This window comes from Lytechinus variegatus, chromosome 14 (assembly GCF_018143015.1).
Source record: "Lytechinus variegatus isolate NC3 chromosome 14, Lvar_3.0, whole genome shotgun sequence".
Lineage (NCBI taxonomy): Eukaryota > Metazoa > Echinodermata > Echinoidea > Temnopleuroida > Toxopneustidae > Lytechinus > Lytechinus variegatus.
Window position 1 is genome coordinate 33,232,525 of NC_054753.1, and position 25,989 is coordinate 33,258,513.

The following is a 25,989-nucleotide window of genomic DNA, read 5'->3' on the forward strand; positions in this document are numbered from 1 at the left end:
GGTGCTGATCGACAGATTAAAAATATGACACAATGGAGAGACAATATAATGTATGATTTGCTTAAGAAGAGAATTCCAATGTTTCATCGCATTGTAAAGTATCCAATACTGTGTACATTTTCTGGAAGGCAGAAATTGAAATGGCTATTTCTTGTATGATAGTTGTGTAATTCGGTAACTAGATTAAAGTTTGATTCAATACAATGTTACGAATTATTGTGATAAATTGTATGCATGTGGTGCAAAATAAGCTGTTTTGATCGTTTGTTGTCTTTAAGAAAACCTGCTCCAGATAGTTCAATGCACAACGTGGGTTCTTGGAACAGAACAGTAAACGAATTTAACCATTTTATTCTGTATAATTTTCAACTTCTTTTGATCGGATTGGCTTATGCCACTAAACCAAGCAGGGTTGGCATAGTCATATAAACTCTGAATAAGATTAAAATAGAGAATACGTCTTGTTTTCTGATCAATACAACTATGATATAAATGTATGTGCAGATCAGAAAGCATGACGTATTCTATGTTTAAGCATGTATTGGTTAATGCTGAGTGATAGGAGGAATTATTGACCATTTCAAACTTTTTTTTAGAAACATACACACATATATAAACACAACCAAAAGTAAGTTCTCCACTTTTAAGTACCATAGTTTTTTATGGAATGGTTTTGAGCAAAATAATTTGGCAGGAGTATTCAATGCACTCATATTTGTGAAAAGCACATATCAATTCTATTTAATTTATTAAAATTCCATTCAATAAAAACACAAGATGCAATATCAGAGAAATACATTATAGGAAATAAGGCAATTACTTAATGAAATTTGGGAGACTGCAAAAGACTGAACTGCTGAATGGTCTTGACGAGGCAGACCCCGAGTGCCATCATGGCAGTATACATACATTGACATAGGTTTAAAATGATGACATGAGGAAAAAAGGAAGGATGTTCTAAACCTCCTACCCCATCGGGAACTGGAAACCCGTGTAACAATATACCTATATAAATGATCTAAATATACTATAAGATCATCTATGTGTCATTACGTTTAAAAGAATAGATCGAAGAACATTTTTTTATTTCATGAGGCAATGAGTGCTAAACATTGGGTCCTTTATCATGTTTATGTATAATGGATTTATAAGCAAGGATTGTTTTGGGATTACTAATATGAAAATTCCTGGAACCACTGGTATTGTTTGCATGAACCTGGGTATTGTGTATAAATATTGAATTAATACTGCGTGGAACCAAGTGATTAGTATTGAACATAAAATTTGCACTTTGTAAGATAATGATATCAGATATTTTATGTTCAGTTTTTTGATAATTGGATCAGTATTGGCTAAGCAAGGAGAACATGGAGAACCTGTGCAAATTTTTATGGCTCTTTTCTGCAGTATAACAATAAGGAATTAAAATTTATTTTGGTCTGACAACCCCACGCAATATTAGCATTAATGTAAATAAGGTAACACGAAAGAATAGTATAATAGACTTTGGCATTCACGTATCTTCAAGTTTAAACATTATACAAATGATTCTAGATATAATGATATGAATAAATACATAACGCACTCAAGTTCAAAGGTAACTGGGAATACTAAATTTTATTTGTTATAGGGTGTTCGAAATGGGTGTATTTTACTCTTGTTGTTGAATTTTATTCAAGTACACGTTGTAACCCAAACTCGATCGACGTTTCAATGCATCAATACTGATAGACATATTGTGTGTATCATAATTGTTGAAATTTAGATCTCGTGTTTGTAAATTGATTTAGCGATGGCTGAGAAGTGTGAATCAGAGAAAGCTTCAAGCTCTTCACCGAACCTGATATGTCCATTATGTCTTGATATATTTGTCGAGGCGACAATCCTGACTTCATGTGGACACACATTTTGTAGGCGATGCCTCAAAGAATACGATCTAACCCACCAGGACCTTGATCACATGGTCTGTCCTCTCTGCAGGGAGATCACCAAGTTGTCTGACAACCGTGTCGATGATCTACGCCTCAATGTCTCCATCAACGGATGCGTAGACGATTACCACGCCAAGCGGGGAGGGATGAATGCTGTCCTCGAGATGCGACAAAAATGCACCTCTTGCAAGTCTCAGAAAGACGCTGTGTCATTCTGCAGAACATGTACTTTTTACATGTGTGAAAAGTGCTTGCACTCTCATCAACAGCTTGTAGTGATCTTTGGAGATCATAAGATTGTATCCATTGATGATGTTATCGAAGGGAAGGTTAGCATAGGTAATTTATTCGAGAAGTGCTCTATCCACAAACAAGAAAACAAAGATATGTTTTGTGATGATTGTAAGTTCCACGTTTGTCAAAAGTGCGTACTCGTTGGTCATAAAGCTCATGAAATCAAGAACCAGGTTGACTTTGAACAGGAGTTGCGACGGAAGGTAAATTTATTTATTCAATAGATCGTGGTGTGGAAAAGAACACGGAATTTAATATTGACATTGAAAATATTAATGCCTAGGATAAAACAAATGATGTGAATAATTTCGATCGGTGAGGAGTAGAGGGGGGGGGGGGGGGGGCGGAATGAGGAGGGGGAGGAAGGATGGGGGTCAAGAGGGCTCATGAAGTTTGGCTCCCATGAATCCTCACCTATAGAAGAACAATGAAATTGAATATTGATGATGATGATGAAAAGAGCTGATAACTGAAAATGGCTTTGAGAAGAATAGTAATGATCATGCATATGGATAACATTAACAATATTTGAAGACAAGTCCACCCCAACATAAAGTTGATACGAATAAAAATAGAAACTAGCATAACAATGAAAATTTCAACAAAATTGAATGTGAAATAAGAAAGTTATGACATTTCAAAGTTTCAGTTAATTTCACAATACATGTATTATGCACATCGTAGTCGGTATGCAAATGAGGAGACTGATGACATTATTCATTCACTTTTTATTTTGTATTTTTTTTTGTAACTTTTATTATATGAAATATTCTAATTTTATCCTCATTGTCAAGTGGACAAAGATTAATTCCTCCCTGAACATGTGGAATTAGCATTGTTTAATACTACATGTATATGGTTTTCCTTCTTCTTCTTCTCTATAAGTACAGGCCACCGTCTGGCGTATTGTTGTACTGTTGTGCAGGTGCAATGTATGTACAGTGTCTCAAATAAGGGGACTAAAATAAACTCTCAGAGTGTGCAGCTAAAAAGACATCCGTAGAAAGTTAACGGAGCTGGATTTTCTGTACCTCTCTTTTGAAACTTGGAAGAGAGGTACATGAGACGGCTACCTGTGGAAGAGCGTTCCATAGCCTGGTTGCGTCAGGAAAGTAGCTTTTTTGCAGTGTCTGTGTCCTAGCAAATGGTACTTGTAATTTCTGGTTATGACCTCTTTGTGAGGAATGGAGAGATGGGATCAGAGTAGCCTCGGGGACGGATATTAACGAGTTCTTAATGCAGAACATCATCGCAACCTTTGCCTGGGCTCTCCTTTCTTGCAGGGATGGCCATTGCAGTTGTTGGAGCATGGAGGTGACACTGCTTGTTCTGCGGTGGTCATTGCAAACAAAGCGAGCATACCTTCTCTGTATGAGCCTCATGACGTTAGCTTGAGTGAAAGGATCCCAGATGATACTTCCATATTCCATGACTGGTCTAAGTAGAGTGAGGTAGCAGAGCACCTTGACTTTGCGAAGACATGATCTAATGTTCCTTTGAAGAAAAGCCCTGGTGGAATTAGCCTTTTTGCTACCTGGCTGATGTGATGATTCCAGCTGAGCTTTTGATGGAGGTAGATTCCAAGATATTTTGCTGTGTCTCCTTTCTCCAAGGTGTAACCATGAAGGATGTATGGCAATATGATAGGCTTCCGTTTGTTGGTTACATGGAGGACTTGGCATTTCTTGGGGTTGAACTCCATCAGCCAGTCAGCCTCCCATTGCTCCAAGGACTTGATGTCTTCCTGCGGTTGAGCACCGTCTTCCTCTGACCTTATCTTGCGATAAACTAGGCAGTCATCTGCGAAGAGCCTAACAGTGGTGTCATTAGACAGGTACTCTGGTAGGTCGTTGATAAATATCAGGAACAACATCGCACCGACGACACTACCCTGCGGAACTCCTGATGTCACTTGGGACTTGGTAGAGATGGTTCCTTCAAGGAGTACTTGTTGCGTGCGATTGTCAAGAAAGTCGGCTATCCATTCATGAGTAGAGTTCCGTATGCCATAAAAATCAAGCTTATGAAGAAGTCTCCCATGTGGCACCTTGTCAAAGGCCTTGGCAAGATCTAGCAGGATGACATCGATCTGTTCTCTGTTGTCTATACCCTTTGCAAGGTCTTGGACCGCAAGAGCAAGTTGTGAGACACAGGATCGTTTTTACGGAAACCATGCTGAGCATCAGAGAGTATGTCATGGTCTTCAAGATGGTCCATGATATTGCTGTGGATAATGTGTTCCAGAACTTTGCATGTCATTGATGTTAACGAGATCGGTCTGTAGTTCTCTGGCTTACATCGTTCTCCCTTTTTGAAGACAGGGGCAATGTTTGTATTCTTCCGGTCAGCTGGAACAACGAAGCTACCCCAGATGGGTCACATCTTTTGCTGTTAATGTAATGTAAATGGTGGTTGAATCTGGGCTGACAATATCTTCAACATATTTGAAGTAAGTGGCTTTACATGCATTCTTTGTCTGTTTCTTCACATCCAAGTACTTGGTATAATCCCCAGGGTTGTTGCTTGCCTTAGCTCTGTCAAAGCATCGCTTCTTCCTACGGGTCAACTGCTTCAATGAACGAGTGATCCAAGGTTGATTGTATCTTGTTGATGTCATCTTAGATGGTACATGCTTTTCCATCAGACGTAAGAGGGTAGACTTGATGTTGTCCCACATGACTTGCACAGGACTCGTCCTATCAAATTGCTCTGTAAAGGAATGTTGAAAGGCAAGACAGTCTTCTCGGAGGGCCTCCATGTCAGCATGCTTCCAAAGGAATACTTTCCTCTTCACCGGTCTTTTCCTGCGCGCTACAACAGAGGATTCCACTAGCACGATATCATGGTCACTTATTCCTGGAAGGGCAATACACCTGCTAAGAAGAGTGGGCCTATTTGACAGGAAAATGTCAAGACAGCTGTTCAACCTAGTAGGAAAGGACACCATCTGTTGTAGATCACAATTGTGGATCATCGTCAAGAATCTTTGCTTGATTGGCAGAGGATACTGGTTACCTGATGACGACTCTGTATCCCAGTCGATGTCCGGTAGATTCAGGTCCCCACCCATCCAGATAACAGAACTTTGGTGCTGATTGTGAATTTCTTCTATAGATTGACAGAGATTCTCCATATAGTTGACAGAACTAGAAGGAGGTCTATACAAAGCACCTATTATAAGGAAGTTATTCTTTGGAAGGCTTACTTTGATGAAGATTGCTTCAACATCAAGATTAGGATCATCTGGTAGTTGTTCAAAGATGATGTCCTTTTTAAGTGCTATGAGAACACCACCATATCCGTCAAAGCGATCCTTCCGTATCACTTCATACTCTGGAGGGAACAATTCAGCACTATGGATGTTGCTGTTGAGCCAAGTTTCAGTGCCAAGGATATTATTCAGTAAAGTCGGTCCCTATATGGTCAAATCTGTAAAAAATGAAATATTGTATAATTCAAACAATACAAAACAAAATAAATAGTGATTGAAGGACATCATTGACTGTCTCATTAGAATGTCCCTGAGTTGTGCATATCACTGTTTTGTGAAAAATACGCGAAACTGTCATAACTTCCTCATTTTACCTCTGATTTTGATGAAATCTTCAGCGTGATGCTAGTTTGATTTTTCTCTATTTATTCAAATCAACATTTTTATGGGGTGGACTTGACCTTTAATTAACATGTACCTCATGGTATTAAAGATAGAAAGTATGAATTGAAATGGCAGGGTAATAAAATCAGTAAGTGATGATAATAAAGATAATAATAATGACGAAATTAAAAGATATAAAAACAAATCACATTTTTATACTATAATGTTGATAAACATAAATATTACTCATGTTTACAAGAAATTTAAATACATGTATTCATCACTACCCTACAAGATCCGCTGGACTTTTCCATTTACCTATATTACTTAAAAACAAACTTGTCATATCTTATGGCATCAAACCTTCTAACTCATGTACTTTCACAGGTTTTACGATATAAGCCTACATTAACAAAAAATTCATTAATAATTATAATACTCCTATCACTACTCTACATATGGGGGGGGGGGCACTCAGTATATACTGCATAGTGGGTATGTGCCGCGGAAGGGACCCCAATTTTTACACTCAAATTTCCGTTCCAAGGCATAGCATTTTTGTCTCATTGAGAAAAAGAACAAAGAAAGCCGCTCCAAAGCATAGCACTTTCTTCTTATCGAGAAAAAAAGAAGGAAGAAATCCGTTCCAAGGCGTCGCATATTTTTTCGTTTAAATACGCCGTTCCGTTCGCATTGATCTGCTACAGTAAGCCGCAATTTTTGTGAAAAGCGGCCGCAGAGCGCCGTCCGACCATCGCCTCTGCGCTAGCGCACTCGGTGCCCGTGCCGCCGGGCGAGCTGCATGCACGTTCCATAGGTATGCAAACGCACTCACATGCAGGCGACCCGTTCCAAGGACCCCCGTTTTCACAAACATTTGTAGTTCCGAAGCCCGTTCCGAGGACCCTCCCTTTTACAATAAGCCCGCACCAAGGACCCCGTATTTTGTCCCGCCAGCGGCACAGGCCGACTACTTTTTTTGGTCGAGTGCCCTCCCCCGGGCCTGCGAGTGTGTTAATTTTAGTCTTAATTGGACTTGATCTGATACTCTGATTGCCATTAAGTTGGGTTGAACATTAAACCTCTGGGAGACATGTGGATTTGATTTTTTGAAGGATCTCGTCAAATCATTGAATTTCACCGATATATAGGCTACGTATTATCCAGTGGGTACGCCCAGCCGAGTGTGCAAGCAAAACCGAGAACCTGTACTCCGAGGAATTTCCTCGGAGTACAGGTTCTCGGTTTGGGGCGATTTTCCTCGGAGTACAGGTTCTCGGTTTTGCGCGCACACTCGGCTGGGCGTACGCACGAGATAGTACGTATATATCGGTGAAAATAGATTCGATTAAAATCGTCTAGAACTAGACTAGTGTCTGGTGTGCCAGATTCATCAACAGATTCTGCGGACAACCTGGTGGTGAAGGTGGCGACAGATCGCCTTGGCTGCCCAGGCTGACATCGAGAGATCACATCGATCGGGAAAGCCCCGATCTGACAAAAAGCCTCGACCAATCCTAGTCAAGCTCTGCCCCTATCGAGTGAAGGCTGCATTGATGAAGGATCGTCGTAAATTGAAGGGGTCAGGTATCTCCATCCAGGAGGACCTAACTAAATTAAATTATCAAATACTCATGAAATTGTCCTCCCATCCAAAAGTTGAAGCGGCATGGTCAACTGATGGGAGAGTCATGACTGCCCTCAAGACCAACCAAGAGGGAATCCAAGTTAAGAGGCCTTTTCATCACTGCAACAAGTTGCTCCTTTACAACTTCCAGCTTTTGTGTTGAACTTTGTTTCCACTGTAACATCTTGTTCTAACCTTACCGGGGGGGGGGGGCACTTTCATTTACGAGTGGATACCATGCGCGACCATGGGGTCTCTACCCTTAACAAGTATTGGAAACAAAACGATACTCTTGGCAAATATTCCCTGAAATGAACCCCTAAACAAGTACAGGAATGTTTTATTATTACGGGTTCTTCGGTCGTCGGCTTTACCTTATTTGGCTTAGTACGACCCCACCTTCTACACCTCGCGCAAATCGGACTCTAAACACGAAGTGTTGGGGCAAAAAGGACATCCTTTATAAAACATTTTAATTTTGTTTTATCATCCCCGCAAATTCGACCCTAAACACGTAATTTTCCTAGCGAAATAGATACCGTTTTTTCCTTATTTTTTGTGTTTTTGACACCCTTATCACGTTACGTACGTAACGTGCCCTATCGTGAAAAGGACAACTTTTTACGTGTTTTTTGGTCGCGCATGGTATCCACTCGTCAATGTAAGTGGCCCCTCGGGCACTGTTACCTCTCTCGGGGGCTTACCTTTTAACTGTAACTTGAAAATTACTACACCCTTTTTCTGACTTATTTTCCTAGTTTCTTTTATCATTCTTTTCTTTCCGCTTTTTTTTCTAACTTATGTCTCGTTGTATATTTATAATGTCATTATGTGCCCTTGCACTTGCTTTTCTTGTATATACTATGTACATACCTTTATATATTCATCATATAGTTGTTAATGTGTCTGTGTGTGTGAGGTTGTCTGTGAATATGTGTAATGGTTGTCCTCAGATTTCCTTGTTTCATCTATCCTTGTTGATAATTTATTTTATTTGTATGGTTTGTGACGGATTTGGTTTATAAAAGGTTGTTTTGGTTTATTGTTTGCTTGTTGAAATCTCTCCTCATGGATGACGGATTTAATATTCCAGAACCGGTTATTAATGAGTGTAAATACATAAACTGTGAAGATTTCCAATGTAATGGTGAAAACTTTTATGTTATGCATATTAATTCGAGAAGCCTTTTTAAAATATTTGAAGATTTAGCAGTCTTGTTATCCTGTGTAAATCATTCTGTGATTGGTGTTTCAGTAACTTGGTTTACTCCATCCACAGAAGTAGCTATGTTTGATATTCCTGGATATTCACTTGTTCAAGTCTGTCGATCAAATAAAAAAGGTGGTGGTGTAGCATGTTATGTCAGAGAGGAGCTTGATTACAAATTACACAATGATTTATCAACGGCAAATACTTATTATGAGTCTGTATTTATTTAATTGAATAATGCAAACAAAGAGTCAATTGTTGGTTGTGTGTATAGAGCCCCTGGTAATGATATTCGATCATTTTCTGATGACTTTGACCAAGAAATGCAAAAATTGTGTAAAAAAAAGACATGTATGTTATGGGTGATTTTAACATTAACTTGTTAAATGTTGATACAGATGAAAAGGTAAGAGATTTTAATAATTTCATGTATTCATTTGACCTGTTTTCCCCAATCACTGAACTTACACACACGCATAACATCATCTTCAGCAACTTTAATGGATAATATATATATACCAGTTGTGTTCAATATAATTTCTGTTCTGGAATATTTTGTTCTGATTTTTCTGATCATATGCCGATGTGTAGCATTAACAAAGGCAATGCCATTACTTCTAGTGAAGCAAATAGAAAAGTGTTTAGACGTCTATTTACTGAAGCAAAAATGAATAACTTTAGACAAGATTTACTTAACACGGATTGGTCTATTCTGTTTGATTTGTTTGACACCAATGTGACCTTTTTTCTAAGTTATATAGTGAACATTTCCCTTTAATCGAATGTAGTTGTAAGAATAAATGCAGGAAACCATGGATCACTCCAGTTCTTCTAAAATCCATTCATAAAAAGCACAAGCTTTATTATGCATATAAAAAAAATAAAAATGAAATTAATCGGAAAAAGGTATATTGATTAAAAAATATATTGACAAGCCTTGTTCGTCAAAGTAAGAAAAATTATTATGATAATGATGTTCGAAAAATCAATATGATATGAGAAAGACTTGGTCCCATATTAATGAATTGCTGGAGAGGGGGAAGAAAATTCCACTCCCAAATGACATGCATCATAACGAATTATTGTTAAATTTGGATTTACATAAAGCAGAGTATTCAATAAATATTTTATTGATCTACGTTCTAAAAGAAGCAAGGAAAATCCCCCTGTTCAATCATCATACAGAGATTTTATGTCCGTCCAAAATCACTCCTCATCCTTGTATTTTCGACCAACATCTGCTCATGAAATTTCTAATTTGGTTTCGACCTTAAAACCATCGAAGGCATGCGGGTCAGATGATATTTCTCCCAAGGTCATAAAAATTTTATTCAATGCATTGTTGATCCCTTATGCGATATCTTTAATAAGTCCTTGTTTCAGGTATTGTCCCTGACGAACTGAAAATAGCTAAAGTAGTCCCAGTATTTAAAAAGAATGATCGTAAAGGCATTGAAAATTATAGACCTATTACGTTGTTACCCATATTCTCAAAAATTCTTGAGAAAATAGCGTAAAAAAGAATGGATGATTTTTTTCAACTTCATAACTTCATGATACCACAACAATTGGCTTTCGAAAGAATTACTCCACAAGTATTGGTGTCTTTAAATTAGTAAATACCATTATAAGTGCAATTGATAGTGGAAAATTTTGTATTGGTGTGTTTGTAGATTTATCGAAAACATTTGATATTATCGATCATGATATATTATTTGCAAGCTTGAGCATTATGGTGTTCTTGGGGTAGCCTTAAGTTGGTTTAAAAAATACTTAACGAATAGATGTCAGTATGTAATGATTAATGGAGTTAAATCACAATCTAAGGAGGTTAAATATGGTGAACCCCAAGGCTCGGTTCTGGGTCTCTTATTGTTCTTGATTCATGTTAATGACATTATAAATTCATCAATATTGTTTACTTACTCACTATTCGCATATGACATTTGCTTACTTTTCCATTGTTGTAATGTTGCATGGGGAAATACATACAGGAACCATTTAAACAAACTGCTAGTTCTCAGAAGAAAGTTATGAGGCTCATAACATATTCGAATTACAGATGTCCAAGTATTCCTTTATTTCTGCAATTGAAGTTTTTGCCTCTTGATGATTAAGTCTCCTTGAATTGTTTGATATTTATGTACAAATCACAATCCTCTCAAAACTGTTCATTTTTAAAAGATGCATTTGTTGTTAACTTAAATGTCCTTTTGTACAATACACGGCAGAAAAATCTTATCCACCAACAACTTGGTTGGTGGATAAGAACAAATACTGCTTTGAATTATTTTGTGATGTACAAAGAATGGAATAAGTTACCACAAAGTTTTAGATCCAGTCAAACACTGCCCATATTTAAAAATTCATGTCGAAAATAGTTATTTGAAAGATTACAAAATATCTTCATTTGATTCTTGATAAACCATAAGTGTGTTTGTGTTTGTATGTATGTATTTTCTTATATACTCTAGATTATCATTGTAAATATTTTCCATCTCATTATCTCATCTCATCATTGTCATTGTAATGTACTTTATAAGGGCCCATTTCACAGGCTGTGCTTATTTAACGTGCCATCATCAATATTGTTAATATTGTATATATAATGTATTTCGTCCCAATATTTTTTTGGAATGTCATAAATGATTTTCTTTATCGTTATTGTATCAATGACATACAATCATGTAAATATGTATTTTTTCTTTTACTGATTATTGCATGTCATTCTGCTGTATTTATCGTTTTTAATATTATGTTATTTTCACATTAAAGTGATATTTGCAGATCTAAAGCGTTGTTTTTACTTTTCAAACGTTCATTCCTTAGGTGGAAGACCTTGCCCAGCGCTGTGCTGACAAGAAAACAGAGCTGGAAAAGAACATTCAAAACATAGAAATACAACGTCATGAGGTACACACTGCAGTACAGACACTATTAGATGATGTCAAGCAAGCCTACAGTATCAAGGCCAAACAGTTGGAAAAAAATCTTCGAAATCTCACGGAGCAACTTAATGCTTTAAAGCGAAGTTTTAATGACAACCTCAACGTCTTGAAGTCAAAAGATCGTCAGAGGATCAAGAGTATTTGTAGTTCAATTACTTTGGTAGATAATGGCAGACTGGGTCATCTTGAGACAGACACTCTATCTGCTCATATCTTGCTCTGTAAGGAACTAGATTCCATGCTGAAGGAGGCTACCGATCACACTTCTGCGGAAGCAATTAAGAAGAAAGCACAGGAGAAGAGGTTCAAACCAGCAGATGATACTCGCCTTGACCTCGGGAGCATCTCAGAATATACTTATCATCCATCTACGGCAACCTTAAAGAAGAAATCACAGGAGAAGATGTTCAAACCAGCAGACGATACTTGTCTTGACCTCGGGAGCATCTCAGGATCAGATCCCAAGATGGAAGTCATTCAGTGCGTTGATCTACGGGAAGCGATTCACGGTATGGCACGGTACTCCCATAGCAGTGTCGCTATCGGGTATGGGTGGACTGCACGAGGTATTGGTATCATTGATTCAAATGGTGGAAAGCAGTGGTATAGAAACAGACCCTTTAGTGACATGAAATGTTATGATCTGGTGTTGAAACGGGACGGGACGTTTTGCATGTCCACTGCTTCTACATCAGAAGCCTATATCTACTCTCACATTGGCTTCAGGAAAGCAACAATCCACGTGAGAGACAATGGACATTTTCTCAAAGTGAATAGAAGTCCATCAGATGAAATCATCATTACTAACTGTGGAAACCTAGTATATATCTATGACCCGACGGGATCCACTCTTAAACACACTGTTCAAACAAAGCACAGGACGTGGCAGGCATCTACCACCAGGACGGGTTTGATCGTCACGAGTTCATGTTTGGACGATCCAAGTGTGGTGACGGTCTATGGCAGGGATGGGAATGCTGGTGAGTCACTTCAAGCTCCACGGGGTGTCTACCTGTATGCTGCCGTGGATGAGCAGGACAGGGTGTATGTAGCGAGTGTTGATATGGATAATAGTAGCGTCGTGATCAGGCTCTATGATCTTGATGGTGTGAACCTGAAGGAAAGAGTTGAGTTTCATCCACTTGATATGGAATCGGAAGGTTATCATTGTAATGAGTGTTACGTGGATTCTCTCTCCACAGACATGCTCGCCTTTGCTTGTAACAAGAAGTTATATTTTATCAAGGTATCACTGTAATCCACGTTATATCACACCATGTAGTATTGAAACTGACGTGCTTTCACCCTGCTACAAATCCACTTTAACCATGTTAACACGTGTCGATATTCATTATTACATGTATATTACTTACGATGTAATAACTTTTCCCAATGATCGACAAAATCAGTTAATGTGATATAGATACAATACAATTTAATTAGTATAAAATGTGTTTATTTTAAAGTAATAACATGTGTCTTAGCAAGAAACTGGATAAAACATGTAAATTTTAGAATTTAATACGACAATATTCGAGTTTTACAAGTGAAAAATAATATGAATCAATTAATGAAGTATAAAAATTATACATTTTTCCACCAATTTTCCAAGTATTAAGTGTACCATTTCGTCTGCAAAAAAACACAGGCCTATCGTTCTTATTATTGTAATTATCAAGTAATAGGAAAATTACTAACTTAAAAACAACAGTATTTATTGAAAATATTATAAAGTAATCAGCAAATGTGATTAAAAATAAATCAAGAGATTTACTATCATACATATTAATGAAAATATTTACAGTGCATATGGGGCATAAACGAAAAATAATCAGAAAGACTACAATTTAAAGTATTTGACCATTTTTCTTTCACATCATGCGAAATTTTCTTACCATGTCTATCGTAATTGCCTGTTCGCTATTTGCATAGCATTCAGTTAATTATCGTGGATGACGGAAAGATAAGTTGCTTCCTTTGGACCGTCTAGAAGTTTCTTGCATTTTATTTTCGAAAAAGGGAAAATACCAACCTCTGATAACAATTTATTTTGGGGGAGAGAAGAATATTTGCCAATAAAAACTTATATTTTTGAAAGGGATTGTTTCAGAGTAGTCTTGAAAATATTCAATTTCGATTTCCTTTCTTCTGAGAATATATTTTTTTCTTTCTTGAATTTGTCACAAGTCCTTCTGAAAACGAATGGAAGCAATGCGATAATAATTCGTATATTAGTGAACAAGTGGATATATGAATGGATAATCTACATTCATTTGCCAATACATGCGTGTAAATATAAACTTTATCTCATTCATTGTATACTTGATATTGCATATAGAAATGAATTGTAATACAGTGTAAAGTGTAATTACGAGTCTTGCATTATCTTTATATTATGGTGAAGAGGTTATCTAAGAATTATGAGCGAAAATTCATACAGATAGATTTCAATATCTTTAATTTCAGATCAAGTAAACAATTGCCATTCGACTTGTATACTCAAGTTTTTATTGCCCGGTGTTCTCTCTCCACCTTCAAGTGTATAACCATGATTACTTTAAATCCTAGTATTTGACACCCATTTAGTAGTTCTTAAAGAACATTCCTGCAATCATTCCCAATTTGCACCTAACAAATTGGTGTAAAAAGAATAACAAAACTACACTACGCCTTATTTCATAATTCAAAATGGAAATTTAATCAAGTAAAGATAGAAAATTATAAAAAAAATCGATCTAGAAAACAAAAAAATAACAACTAACTTTTTTAGTACAAGCGCCAAACTACAAAATTGTGTTCGACCCGATTTTGGGATCATAAATACAGCCCTTCATAAAAAAAACGTTCTAAAAAACTTTTTACGCAATAATTCTAGAGACCAAAGTATCACCATACAGCTATTGTATCACCTTACCAAGTCTTTGTTGATTTGTGGTTGTTTTCCTTTAATAACATTTCACTGTAATTTGAATTCAATCTATAAATGATTTATTTTTTAGAAATGCATGTTATCGAGCTACTGCTCTATCAGAGGTTAGTCTCTGAAATTATCTTGTGTATAGTTATGGCCTATGTTTAGAACGACTCTGTTTATCCAAGGGGAAAGAGTATTTCAAAAGTAAATTTATTACAAATTTAAAGATTTATAATTTCGGTAAGGTTTGTATTATTTTATAATATATGTTTTCTGATGCCATGACTGCATAACTATTAGTGACTATGCGTAGCTATGAGATGAATTTATTTTGAATGAAAAACCAGTGACGTCAGGGCCCCGTAACACAAATTTGAAACAACAATTCTGATTGGTTCCTATTCAGTCTAGTGAACAAAATACGCATGCAACGACGATCTTGATAGGCTATTACATTTATGATATCTCGCCTAGTTAGTTCAACCTAAAAAAAGAGCAAATGGGCGTCATGTTTGAAATGTACTTCTGGGGCCTGTTATACGAACCTTAACAACCATCTTAGATGAATATCTCTACGATTGATTGAATTGACTACAATGTACAATTTAATCATGAATACCAAGCGTGCGATCATCGCTAACCTTTGTGTTACGGGACCATTGTAGACTTATATATTGTATAAATGGGAATGGTATATAAGCATCGTTTACTACCAACTATACAGTATGAAAATATAGAAAAATATATGATTTCTTAATATGGTGACTATAGAATAAATATCTTGTTTTATACTTAAATCAAGAATCACCATTACAGATGAAAGGGGCCTTATCATTTTATTACATTATACATAGGCTACATTTTGATATTCGATTGTTTTATTATCTTATATGTATTAAAATACATTGAGCAAAGCAAAAGAGAAAACAAAAAGGGTATCCGATTATTTTATGAGATATATAAATGATGAAGATAGAAAACGACGGAAACTTATTCCGAGAGTTTGCTATCTAACACGACCCATGCATATTTGATTAGAATTGAAGTATATCGAACACATAACTATTATTCCTTTTGAATTGAATCTATGGATTTCTCTTTTCATTAAATTGTAAATATGAAAACATTGAATCGAGTCTGTTCAAATTTTGACTGAAAACTAACTACATAGGGCGCTTGAAAAACGAAGAGAGGTTTGGGGTACACTGTTAAAAAAACCCTGATTTTTACAGAAAAAGAAGATTTTGCAGAAAGCAATAACAGTATCATTCTGTTAATTCATAAAACATGATTTTTTCTGCAATTTAACAGAACAGGTCTGTTTAAAAAGGGGAAAATGTGTTTCATTTAATTAAATTCTAAAGTTACCAAAACCAACTTCCTGTAATTATACATGATGTAATGCAATATTAAGCAAAAAGATTACAGGTGTTCTCGATAATCTGCTGCAAGAACTTCTTTTATTTTTAAGGATAAATTTTCTAACAGTGTAGTCGATGAGAGAGAGAGATAGGGGGGGGGGGTTCAAAGAAAGGGAGAAAAGGAAGAAAGAGTTAAAGAAAGGAACAAAGATGGAGAGAAAGAAAAATGTAAAAAAATAGGGGGAAAGATGAAAAGAAGAGAAAGAAACACGGGCATAAATCCGTGTTGATGGGTGGGGGATGACTGAAATATTTTGGCATTATTTTGTGTCCGACCGATAAAATTGGTCAAAAGCAACCAAATTATTGGTTCAAATTGACCAAAATTTTGGTTGATATTGAACAATTTTATCGGTCGGACACATATTAACAAACAGATTGGTCATTTTGACCAATCCTTTTTAAGAGTGTATGCAAGGAATTTACATTTACTAATTTAGTATGTCCACACTGGCGTTCCGTGGGTCACGGCATTGTGGGGGCACCAGCAATTTTTTTAATCACTGAGTGAGAGCGCAAGCTGATATTTTTTATATTCATACCTAAAAAGGGACATTATAATCAAATTTATGTAATCATTATAGGTACATGTCTTGCTAAACAATGCGAGCGCGAAGCGCGAGCTGAAATTTTCGTTTATTATGACCACAAACAGCGAGATTTTAAGGAATATATTTTAGGAATCCATTAAAAGTATGCATATCTCACCATTGTCATCTAATGCGAGTGCCAAGCGCTTGCTGATTTTATTAGAATTACATCTGAACACATGAAACACTCTTTGTAGTCATTGCAATCATGATTATCATACGCAATTCACCAATTAAATATTGCGAGCGCCAAGCGCGAGCTGAAAATTTAGATAATTCAGACCTGAAGTGGGGCATTGTAAGGTTTCTTTGTAGGAATTAACTAGGACCATATAGGTATTTCATTAACCAAATGATGCGAGCGCGAAGCGCGAGCTGAATTTTTTTTTTATATTCAGATCAGAAGAGGGGACATTTTAAGGACTGATTTTAGGAATTCACGAAGAGCAGACATATCTCACCAATCCACTAATGCGATCGTAATCACGGACAGGGAATGTTTACATACGGAGACCTTAACATGGGGCAATCACTTTTTGAGTCATGTAAAAGAAGCATATGTCAATATTTGATAACTCAAGTGCTAGAAAATATATTTGGTTTATATTGACTTGAAAACGTGATGTTTTAGTACAACAGGATTATATATCTTGTTAAACAGACAATGCGAGCACCAGGAACAATGAAGACGTAGGCCCTGGGCAAATTATGTTTCATAAAGTTATGATAAAAATGTTTCTTATGTAATGTAACAGAAATAATTATAATATAACATTATAATGAATTGTATTTTCTTCTTTCCCACTACATTTCTCTTCCTTTCTCCCTTATTTCTCCTTTTCTCCATTTTTTTTTTTTGGGGGGGGGGGGCATGTGCCCCCCATTCTCCCCCGGTAGTTACGCCACTGTATGTCCATATGGCAAATACCCCTCCGATATTGTTATCTTTTTTACCCCATGATGGTTTAATGGTTTTATTAGAGATTACATTCAAAATGTTTTGACATTCCATCTTAATCCCTCCCCCCAAAACCCCAACATTGATGAATTGGAAGAAACGGGGGTTTCTCTTCAATGTTATAATAAGGACAAAAGTATTTCGTTTGCAAATGGTGAACTGGCTCTTTATTTGCATTTTATGATCCAATGATATTGTTTTATTTGTTAAGCGGTATTTTAGGAAGAATTTCACCAACAAAACAATTATCTCTTGTGATTTTTTTTTTCATTTCTTCCGTAATATATGATATGAAGAATACATGGACATGATGGAAGATTATCAATAATGTACTGAACAAAAAGAAAAAAAATCTACAATCACAATAATTAAAGTCAAACAATACTATCACAGACGACACTAACATAATCACGGGAGAGTTCAATTTGTATTTTTCAAATGTTGGCAACAACTTGGCTAAAAATATACCTCGAGCTAACAAATCATTTTCCGATTTCCTCGATGACCCTAACCCAAATTCTATGTTTTTTAATCCTACTAATTCAATGGAAATAATAAATATAGTTCGCAATCTACAGAATAAGAAAAGTCCGGGGTACGATGGCATACCTAACTTTCTACTAAAAAAAATTATTGCAGCCATCGTTGACCCATTGGTACATATCTTTAACACCTCTCTTAGCACTGGACGGGTCCCCAATAAAATGAAAATCTCCAAAGTCATCGTTTCCAACTATCGTCCGATATCCTTACTAACCTCATTATCTAAAATTCTAGAAAAACTTGTCCATACCAGAACAAGTGCTTTTTTCAAATTACACAACATTTTTTCAAACTCCCAATTTGGATTCCGTGAAAACCATAGTACTTCCCATGCAATTTTGTCATTTATTAATAAGGTCACCACTTCCATCGATAATAGTTGTCATACTGTTGGTATTTTCCTGGACTTCTCCAAGGCCTTCGACACTATAAACCATGAAATTCTTCTTCATAAACTACGTCATTATGGAGTTAGAGGGAAGGCCTTGGAGTGGTTCAGGAGCTACCTCACTGACAGGACCCAATTTGTATCAGTAAATAATAGCATTTCATCTACTCTTCCAATTACGTGCGGTGTCCCCCAGGGTAGCCAACTAGGCCCACTTCTTTTTATTACTTATATCAATGATATTAAAAATACATCAGATTTGCTTTCATTTATACTTTTTGCTGACGACTCCAATATTTTTTTTCCCATGATGATATTAACCAACTCGTTAGAATCGTAAATTATGAACTAACAAATGTTACAGATTGGATCAAGGCCAACAAACTTTCACTTAATCACCAGAAGACAAACTACATGCTTTTTCAGTTTGCAAACTGAAAAAAATGTTAATTTTGCAATACTCGTTGCAAGCAGGTCATGCCGAATAACTGTTTTTTTTTCTTTCTTTATATTCTCGGCGTTTATGTATATGTGTATTGTATGCTTTCATATTATATACATATACATGTATAATTTGTTATTACTTTTTTTTTTTTAAATCGCAATTAGCCAAAGTACCTGCTCCTGCTGCCCGCTTTCTTTCTACGTCATGTACACTGCACTTCTCTGTCCCTCCCCTCTTCTTCCCCTAACCCTTCCCCCCCCTTCCTCCCTAATGCTATAAAACAAAATATTTTTTGCATGATCCACCTGTTACTTTTTTTTTCGTAAAGTGCACCAAAATTGTTTGTATTTATTTGTAAACAAAAGCTCTATATATCATTACGACCCAGTGTTTTTTGTGTGTAATGAAACTAAGTTTATTTAGGGTCTTGCCTTTTGTACAAGCTTTGCTTTTTTCGGCAAGACCCTCCGTTTTACTTTCAAATACAAATGTCATATTAGGGTTTTTTTATTTGTTTAATTGTGTTCCTTAAGTCTAAGATTATGTTCTATATATTTTATTATGTTTTGCAGTATTTTCAACCTTGTCATGTTATATTTATCATTCTTATGTTGTGAAACGGAAATCAATAAAATAAAATCAAAATCAAATCAAAATAAGAAGTGTGTGTGTGTGTGTGTGGGGGGGGGGGGTGTATGTACAGGCCATTTCCCCCCCTCCTCGAAAAGTGTGTGGGGGATATATCCCCCCATCCCCGCGGGATTTACGCCAGTGGTAGGAAAGAAACAACAAAACAATAATATCGGTTTTTCGAAATAATTTACAAGAAAGTAAGACTGGTTTCGAATTGTGTATGATGGCGCTGTTCTAACTTCTTGAACTGTGGCATTACTTCGGGTACACTAAATACAATGTCGTTTATGATTGAGAGTGCGTGATCTGTTCTTGACGATTTAAGGTTTTTCATCATCGAATTGTATTAAGATGTTTGAAAATAAATCATAATTTACTCGGATACCGATATGGCTTAGTATAGCATAAAATCTATAGTAAAAATTCTATTCATCTCTTGACCATGTTAATGAGAATCTGTGTCACTTATCTTGACAGTGTTACAGTGGAGCACCAGAGTAAGTGAATCCCACCAGAAATGAACATGATATGTATTTCAAATGTTCTAGTTCTGCCATTTTTTTAGATATCTAATATTGAATACAGTTGATAAACTATCAAATTCAATAAAGTTTGTTTATCTTGACTCACCATGCATTGTAGTGTTATTGTCTATATTCAACACTCAGCATGAAGAATTGCATTTTGTATTTGGGGTTCACTAAACTTTTGAGAAGGAATGGTGTACAAGGAAAGGGAGCCACTATTACTAAGGTATTAACAAATGAGCAAAGCTAGGATTATATACAAAAGAAAAAAAATACGAACAAACACTGAAAAACGTTTAAACAGGAAAGACAGAACAAAACAAAAGAGAGACAAAAAAAACCTACTACCAGAGAACGGATTAAAAAATAGAAAAATACACAAATAAAGAAAAAAATTAAACACAGACAGAAGAAAATAAAAAAGAGAGGGAGAGAGCGAGGGGGGGGGGGGGTGAGAGAGAGAAAGGGGGACGAGAGAGTGCAGAGTGAAAACTTTTATCCAATCGTGTCGCGGTAACCAAGGGAATAATGTAGGTTCACCTGTTTATTTATTTTTGCATCGTAAAGCAAACAAAATTGGATTGACCTTCGTATACGGACAGACTTTGGCTTATATTCATGGAACCTTATTCAAATTTCCATACGTCTCTATTAGGATTACAATTTTTTTTTCGCTTTCTCTGAAAGATGGTCAACATAATGTTTTGAGGTAAATAAATAACATTGTACGATATCTATTTCTACTCAGAACGATCGTTTCTTCACTTTCGTCCCAAAATCATTAGTGAAAAAAATTGATACTAGTTCGAAGTGTAAGGCAATAGAGATTCGTATAAAAAACACACTTGCAATAGTACTCATTAATTACTCATTTATGTTAAGGTGCCCTTTGTCCTTGTTAAGGTGTATCTGTGCGATACAAATAAAAGAAAGCCCACAACGACCTCTAACTTTACACATGCAATACACATAGGCAGATCCAGCTGAGGGGCCCGGGCCCCCTCTATTGGCGGAGCAAAAAAAAGGAAAGAAAAAAAAAGGAAAAGAGAGGAGAAAAAAGAAGAAGAGGAAGACGAGTGAATAAAAAAATATTGAAATGAGGGGAAACTTGGAAAATAAAAAGAATCTTTTATGTCACTGGAAAAAATTCTCGCTCGCGCTTCGCGCTCGCATTGCCTGTTAGGTGATTTACATAACTTGTTCAATATTAAACTTAAACATCAAGTTTGGAAGTCAATATAAACAAAACATATTTCACCTTGGAAATCGAGCTTTGATTATTGTTTGTGATTTACAAATTGAAATTTATAGAGAGCTAAGTAAAAATATCCCGTTTCATATCTGACGGTCATAACTTAATTGCTCGCATTTTGACTGGCGAGTTATATTTGTGTCAAAATTGATTACACAACAATCTACTTAAAATCTTCTCTCCCTGACCATGCTGACAGTTTATCTAAACGTATGGCTCGCGATTTGCACTGGCATTAATTCCGCGCCCTCATTATGCATTAATAAATAAGAAATCATTTAATAATTTAACTTTCCCCTTTGTTTCATCTCGCCATAGCATGAGCAGTAGAAAAATAGTCATCATTTTCATATGATGACATGTCCTAAGGATGTCCCGTTCCAATGTCAAAACAAAACAAAATAAAACAAAATAATGACAAATATCAGCCTTTTATTAAGAGCGATTCATATCCACCTCACAATTTTCCTACAAAGTGCTTGAAATACAGAGCTGAAATCAACATTTTTTTAGATTGGAATATCAAATATTTTATGCTCGCGCTTCGCGCTCGCTTTGATTTTCATAATAAAAGATGTATTTAGAATGCCTAGATTCTTGGTTTAAATCAAAAACACGTGCGTGCATCTGCTCGCGCTTTGTGCTCGCATTACTAGATCCCCTATTACTCATCTTTTTCATGACTTACAAAACATGAATAGAGTGTCCCGTTTTTAGGTCTAAATCTCAAATTTTTCCGCTCGAATATTGATTAAAATTGTCCATTCTTTATTTAGAAATGTCAAGCTTTTTGTTTTCAGCTAGCGCTTCGCGCTGGCATTATTTGATTGTTAAAATATTCAACTTCTTCATGGCTAAGTGCCAACAGTCCTTAGCAAGTAGGGCCTGCCTTTTCGATCTTTTCAAAACGTATATAAAGAATTTATGCTCGCGCTCGAATTATCAATTAAGGAATATCCCCAATTACTCATCCTTTTCATTATTTATAAAACATGAATAGAGTGTTTCGTTTTAGGTCTAAATCTCGAAATTTTCGGCTCGTGCTTCGCGTTCGCATCAATTGTTAAGTTATACACCTATTCTGTCTAAGTTACAAAAAGTGCACAGAATTTCCATTCTTTAGATAAAAGTGTCAAAAATTTTGAACTTGCGCCTGGTGCTGGCATTATTTGATTGTTGAAATGTGTAACGTCTTCATGGCTAACTGCAAGCAGTACGTAGGCCTACCTTTTCGATCAGTTCAAAACGTGTATCAGAAATTGATGCTCGCGCTTCGCGCTCGTAGTATAGTTGCGTATACATCTTTTTCAGGATAAACAACATTGCCTAGGATGTCTAAATTTAAGGAAAAAATACATACAATTTCAAAACAAATTGTCGCTCTACATATGTAAGAATTATGATACTATTTATGTTGATGATTGAATAGATACCCCTTCAAAGAAAGAAAATCATGTTTAAGCGGCCGATCGGGGAAAATATGGCTACCCCCCTATTGGCGAAGACTAAATCCGCCCTTGAAACATCTGACTTGGTAGCTACCTATACTTATTTTCCCCGATCGGCCGCTCAAACATGATTTTCTTTCTTTGAAGGGGTATCTATTCAATCATCAACATAAATAGTATCATAATTCTTATATATATATAGAGCGACAATTTTTTTTTGAAATTGTATGTATTTTTTCCTTAAATTTAGAAATCCTAGGCAAAAATTGTTTATCCTGAAAAAGATGTATACGCAAATATACTACGAGCGCGAAGCGCGAGCATAAATTTTTGATACACGTTTTGAACTGATCGAAAAGGTAGGCCTACGTACTGCTTGCAGTTAGCCATGAAGACGTTACACATTCTACAGGTTTCCCGGGATCATCCTTCCCAACCACTCTTTAATTTTTTTCACTTGCTTCCTTTTAAACAGAGAATTACGTTCAAATTACTCGTGATTGTCTACAAAACACTGAATAAACAGGCTCCACAGTATTCAAGTAACTGCTTGAATCTGTATAGACCAACTAGAGCTCTTAGATCGGCCAGTGATCACCTTCGCCTCACATATTCATTAACTCGTACATTAGCTGGTGACAGAACTTTTACGGTGTCGGCTTCAAAATCCTGGAACAACCGGGGGGAACAACCTGCCACTAATAATTAGACAGTCTACATCATTAGCAATCTTCAAAAAGTCATTAAAAACTCATCTCTTTAATACTTTGTAGTTTTTGAAATAGTACATCTTATTCATTGCAAGCGCTTTCGGCCTAATGGGAAAAGCGCAGTACAAATAATAAGTAAGTAATAATAATAATAATAATAATAAAATACTACATACATGTACATCAGACCGGTATTAGAGTATGCATCACCTGTTTGGTCTTCATCCATAACTGCTCACCAGTCTGATGACATTGAAAGGGTGCAAAAGCGAGTTTGTAGGATCATTCTTGGTGGATATCATTCCTACAGCTGGACTCTGGACCAGCTCAATCTTGAATCGCTTAGATCCCGCCGAGAGGGTATTCTTCTTTCCTTTTCGTGTGATCTCTTCAGGTCGTCGCGCCATCGTGACTTTCTCCCCCAATCTCGTCAGTCTGTGCCTGGAAGGCAGTGTCGGAACTCTCACCTACTACAGGAACCCAAACGTAGGACTGCTAGGTATTATCAATCTTGCATTCCATCTGTCGTCCGCCTGCTTAACAATGATATAAAGCCCAATGTCTAATTGTTATCATCCCGAATGACTCTTAATGATGATTTTCGTGAAACTTCTATAGATACATTTCAATGCAAATAATATTCATATAACAATATCTACATGTAATATACTTGCATATAATTGTTGATAGTTGATTCACCTCATAATAATAGTTGATGCACCTCATGACCAAGTTTCATGAACTGTGTCTATACTTTCTTGTGATTTCATTTCAAAAACTTAACCTTCTGCTGTTATGTATAAGAATTGTAAGAGCAATTAAATTCATTTATTAAGTTTAGCATATTTCAGAATGTATCAGTAATACCTTAGTCACATTCACTCTGCGATGGCCGTATACGGCGAGTCGAAAGCAGCCGTTTTATCAATTTTCATTCAAGCCCCCTATATATGTAGCTGGTGAAATAAAAAAAAAGTTAAAACGGCTGTTTTCGACTCACCGTACGGTCGCCGGAGAGCAAATGTGACCAAGATATAAATCTTTGTTAGACACTACATTAAACATTTAACTTTTTTATTTGTGGAATGTACTTAGATAGACAATATAGACTGCTTAGGAATAGGACCTGCCACCAGTGGAAAATCACTATAGGATTAGTTATTTTATTTATCTTGTTAATTTCACTGAGGTCATTCAAGAGTCTTTTAGAATTGAACTGCTCTAGAAAGAAGAAGAATATTCTTTTTAAAGAAATACTAGAAGCTTCCAGAAAAGTGGAAATGTATATATACAAGCTGGCAGTTTCTTCATCATATCAGATCAGAACTCAAAGTTTCACACCAGACTGTATGTCAGAGCATAGATTATTTCCAACTGGAATACAACATTTATCTTCTGTGGAAATATTTGCACGCCATCAATGAACTCCCTGCAGTTAATCTTAGGGAGTAATTATCAGTTCTCATCGAAATCATCAACCGGTTATAATGAACGCTTTTCAACCCATGGATTGATGAAATTGACTGTTAATCATCATCAACATCGTCTTCACAGGCATTTCAACTCGTTACAGTGACTCTTATTATTCATCGTGTTTCAACATCAATTTCATCATCATCAGCATTGTGGACATTCATTTAAGGAACATTTGCCAGCCAACTTGGATATATTATATATCATTTGGAATATACAAATGGAATAATCAGAAATTACACTTCAAGAGATGTAAGATCATTCATCATTTTTGTTTTGTTTAGTGTAATATTGATCTATTTCCTGTAATTAAGAAAAGGAAATCAAATTTTTAAACTAAATTTTTATTTGTATTGGTTGCAGTATCGTAACAATACGAATGTGAATAAGTCGACAATATTTTCTTTGTTTTCAAGGGGGATCCACACTTTAAAAGCTTTGCTTCTGGTGGACCCCCTCATTTCCATTTATGCTCAATTTTATACTGTTTTTGTTTTATGTTTTTCGAAATTACTCGTCTGTAAAACTGTACTTGATTTATATTACTTTGTGTCATGTTTTGAATGGAAATGGAATAAAGAATTGAATAATAATAATAATTATATAGGGTATTTATATTGCGCACAAATCCACCTTGTTAGGTGCTCAAGGCTCAAGAGGTATTCTCTGTTTAAGCATGTATTGGTTAATGCTGAGTAATAGGAGGAATTATTGACCTTTTCAAACTTTTCTAGTTTAAAATCATGAAACATACACATATAAACACAACCAAAAATAAGTTCCCCATTTTTAAGTGCTTGAACTTGATCATGTGTGAAAAGCACGTATCAATGAATGAATACATAACACACTTAGGTTCAAAGGTAACTGGGAATACCCGGTACTATTTATAGGAAGTTCGAATTGGGTGTGTTTTTACTATTGTAATTGAATTTGTATTGAAGTACACAGCAGCAATAGCTTGAAGCCAGTTGTATCACTGCGTTCTAACCCGAACTTGACGTTTCAGTGCATCAATACTGATATACATTATGTTTATATTCGTTGGAATTCAGATCTCGTGTTTGTAAATTGATTTAGCG

General features: G+C 35.9%; 1 protein-coding gene across 1 annotated transcript; it reads left to right on the forward strand.

Annotated features, from left to right (window-relative positions):
* The first annotated feature begins 1,779 nt into the window (after positions 1-1,779).
* Positions 1,780-12,905, forward strand: LOC121428012. The gene is made up of 2 exons (XM_041624592.1): positions 1,780-2,428; positions 11,487-12,905. Exons 1-2 carry the CDS (start codon positions 1,793-1,795, stop codon positions 12,861-12,863), a joined length of 2,013 nt encoding a protein of 670 aa, XP_041480526.1. The 5' UTR covers positions 1,780-1,792; the 3' UTR covers positions 12,864-12,905.
* Positions 12,906-25,989: the final 13,084 nt, after the last annotated feature.

What these genes read in the sequence shown, in the direction of transcription:
- LOC121428012 (XM_041624592.1), top strand. Translation starts at nt 1,793, where the DNA reads ATGGCTGAGAAGTGTGAATCAGAGAAAGCTTCAAGCTCTTCACCGAAC. An exon ending in AACAGGAGTTGCGACGGAAG is followed by an intron (nt 2,429 to 11,486) that starts GTAAATTTATTT and finishes TTCATTCCTTAG; the next exon opens with GTGGAAGACCTTGCCCAGCG.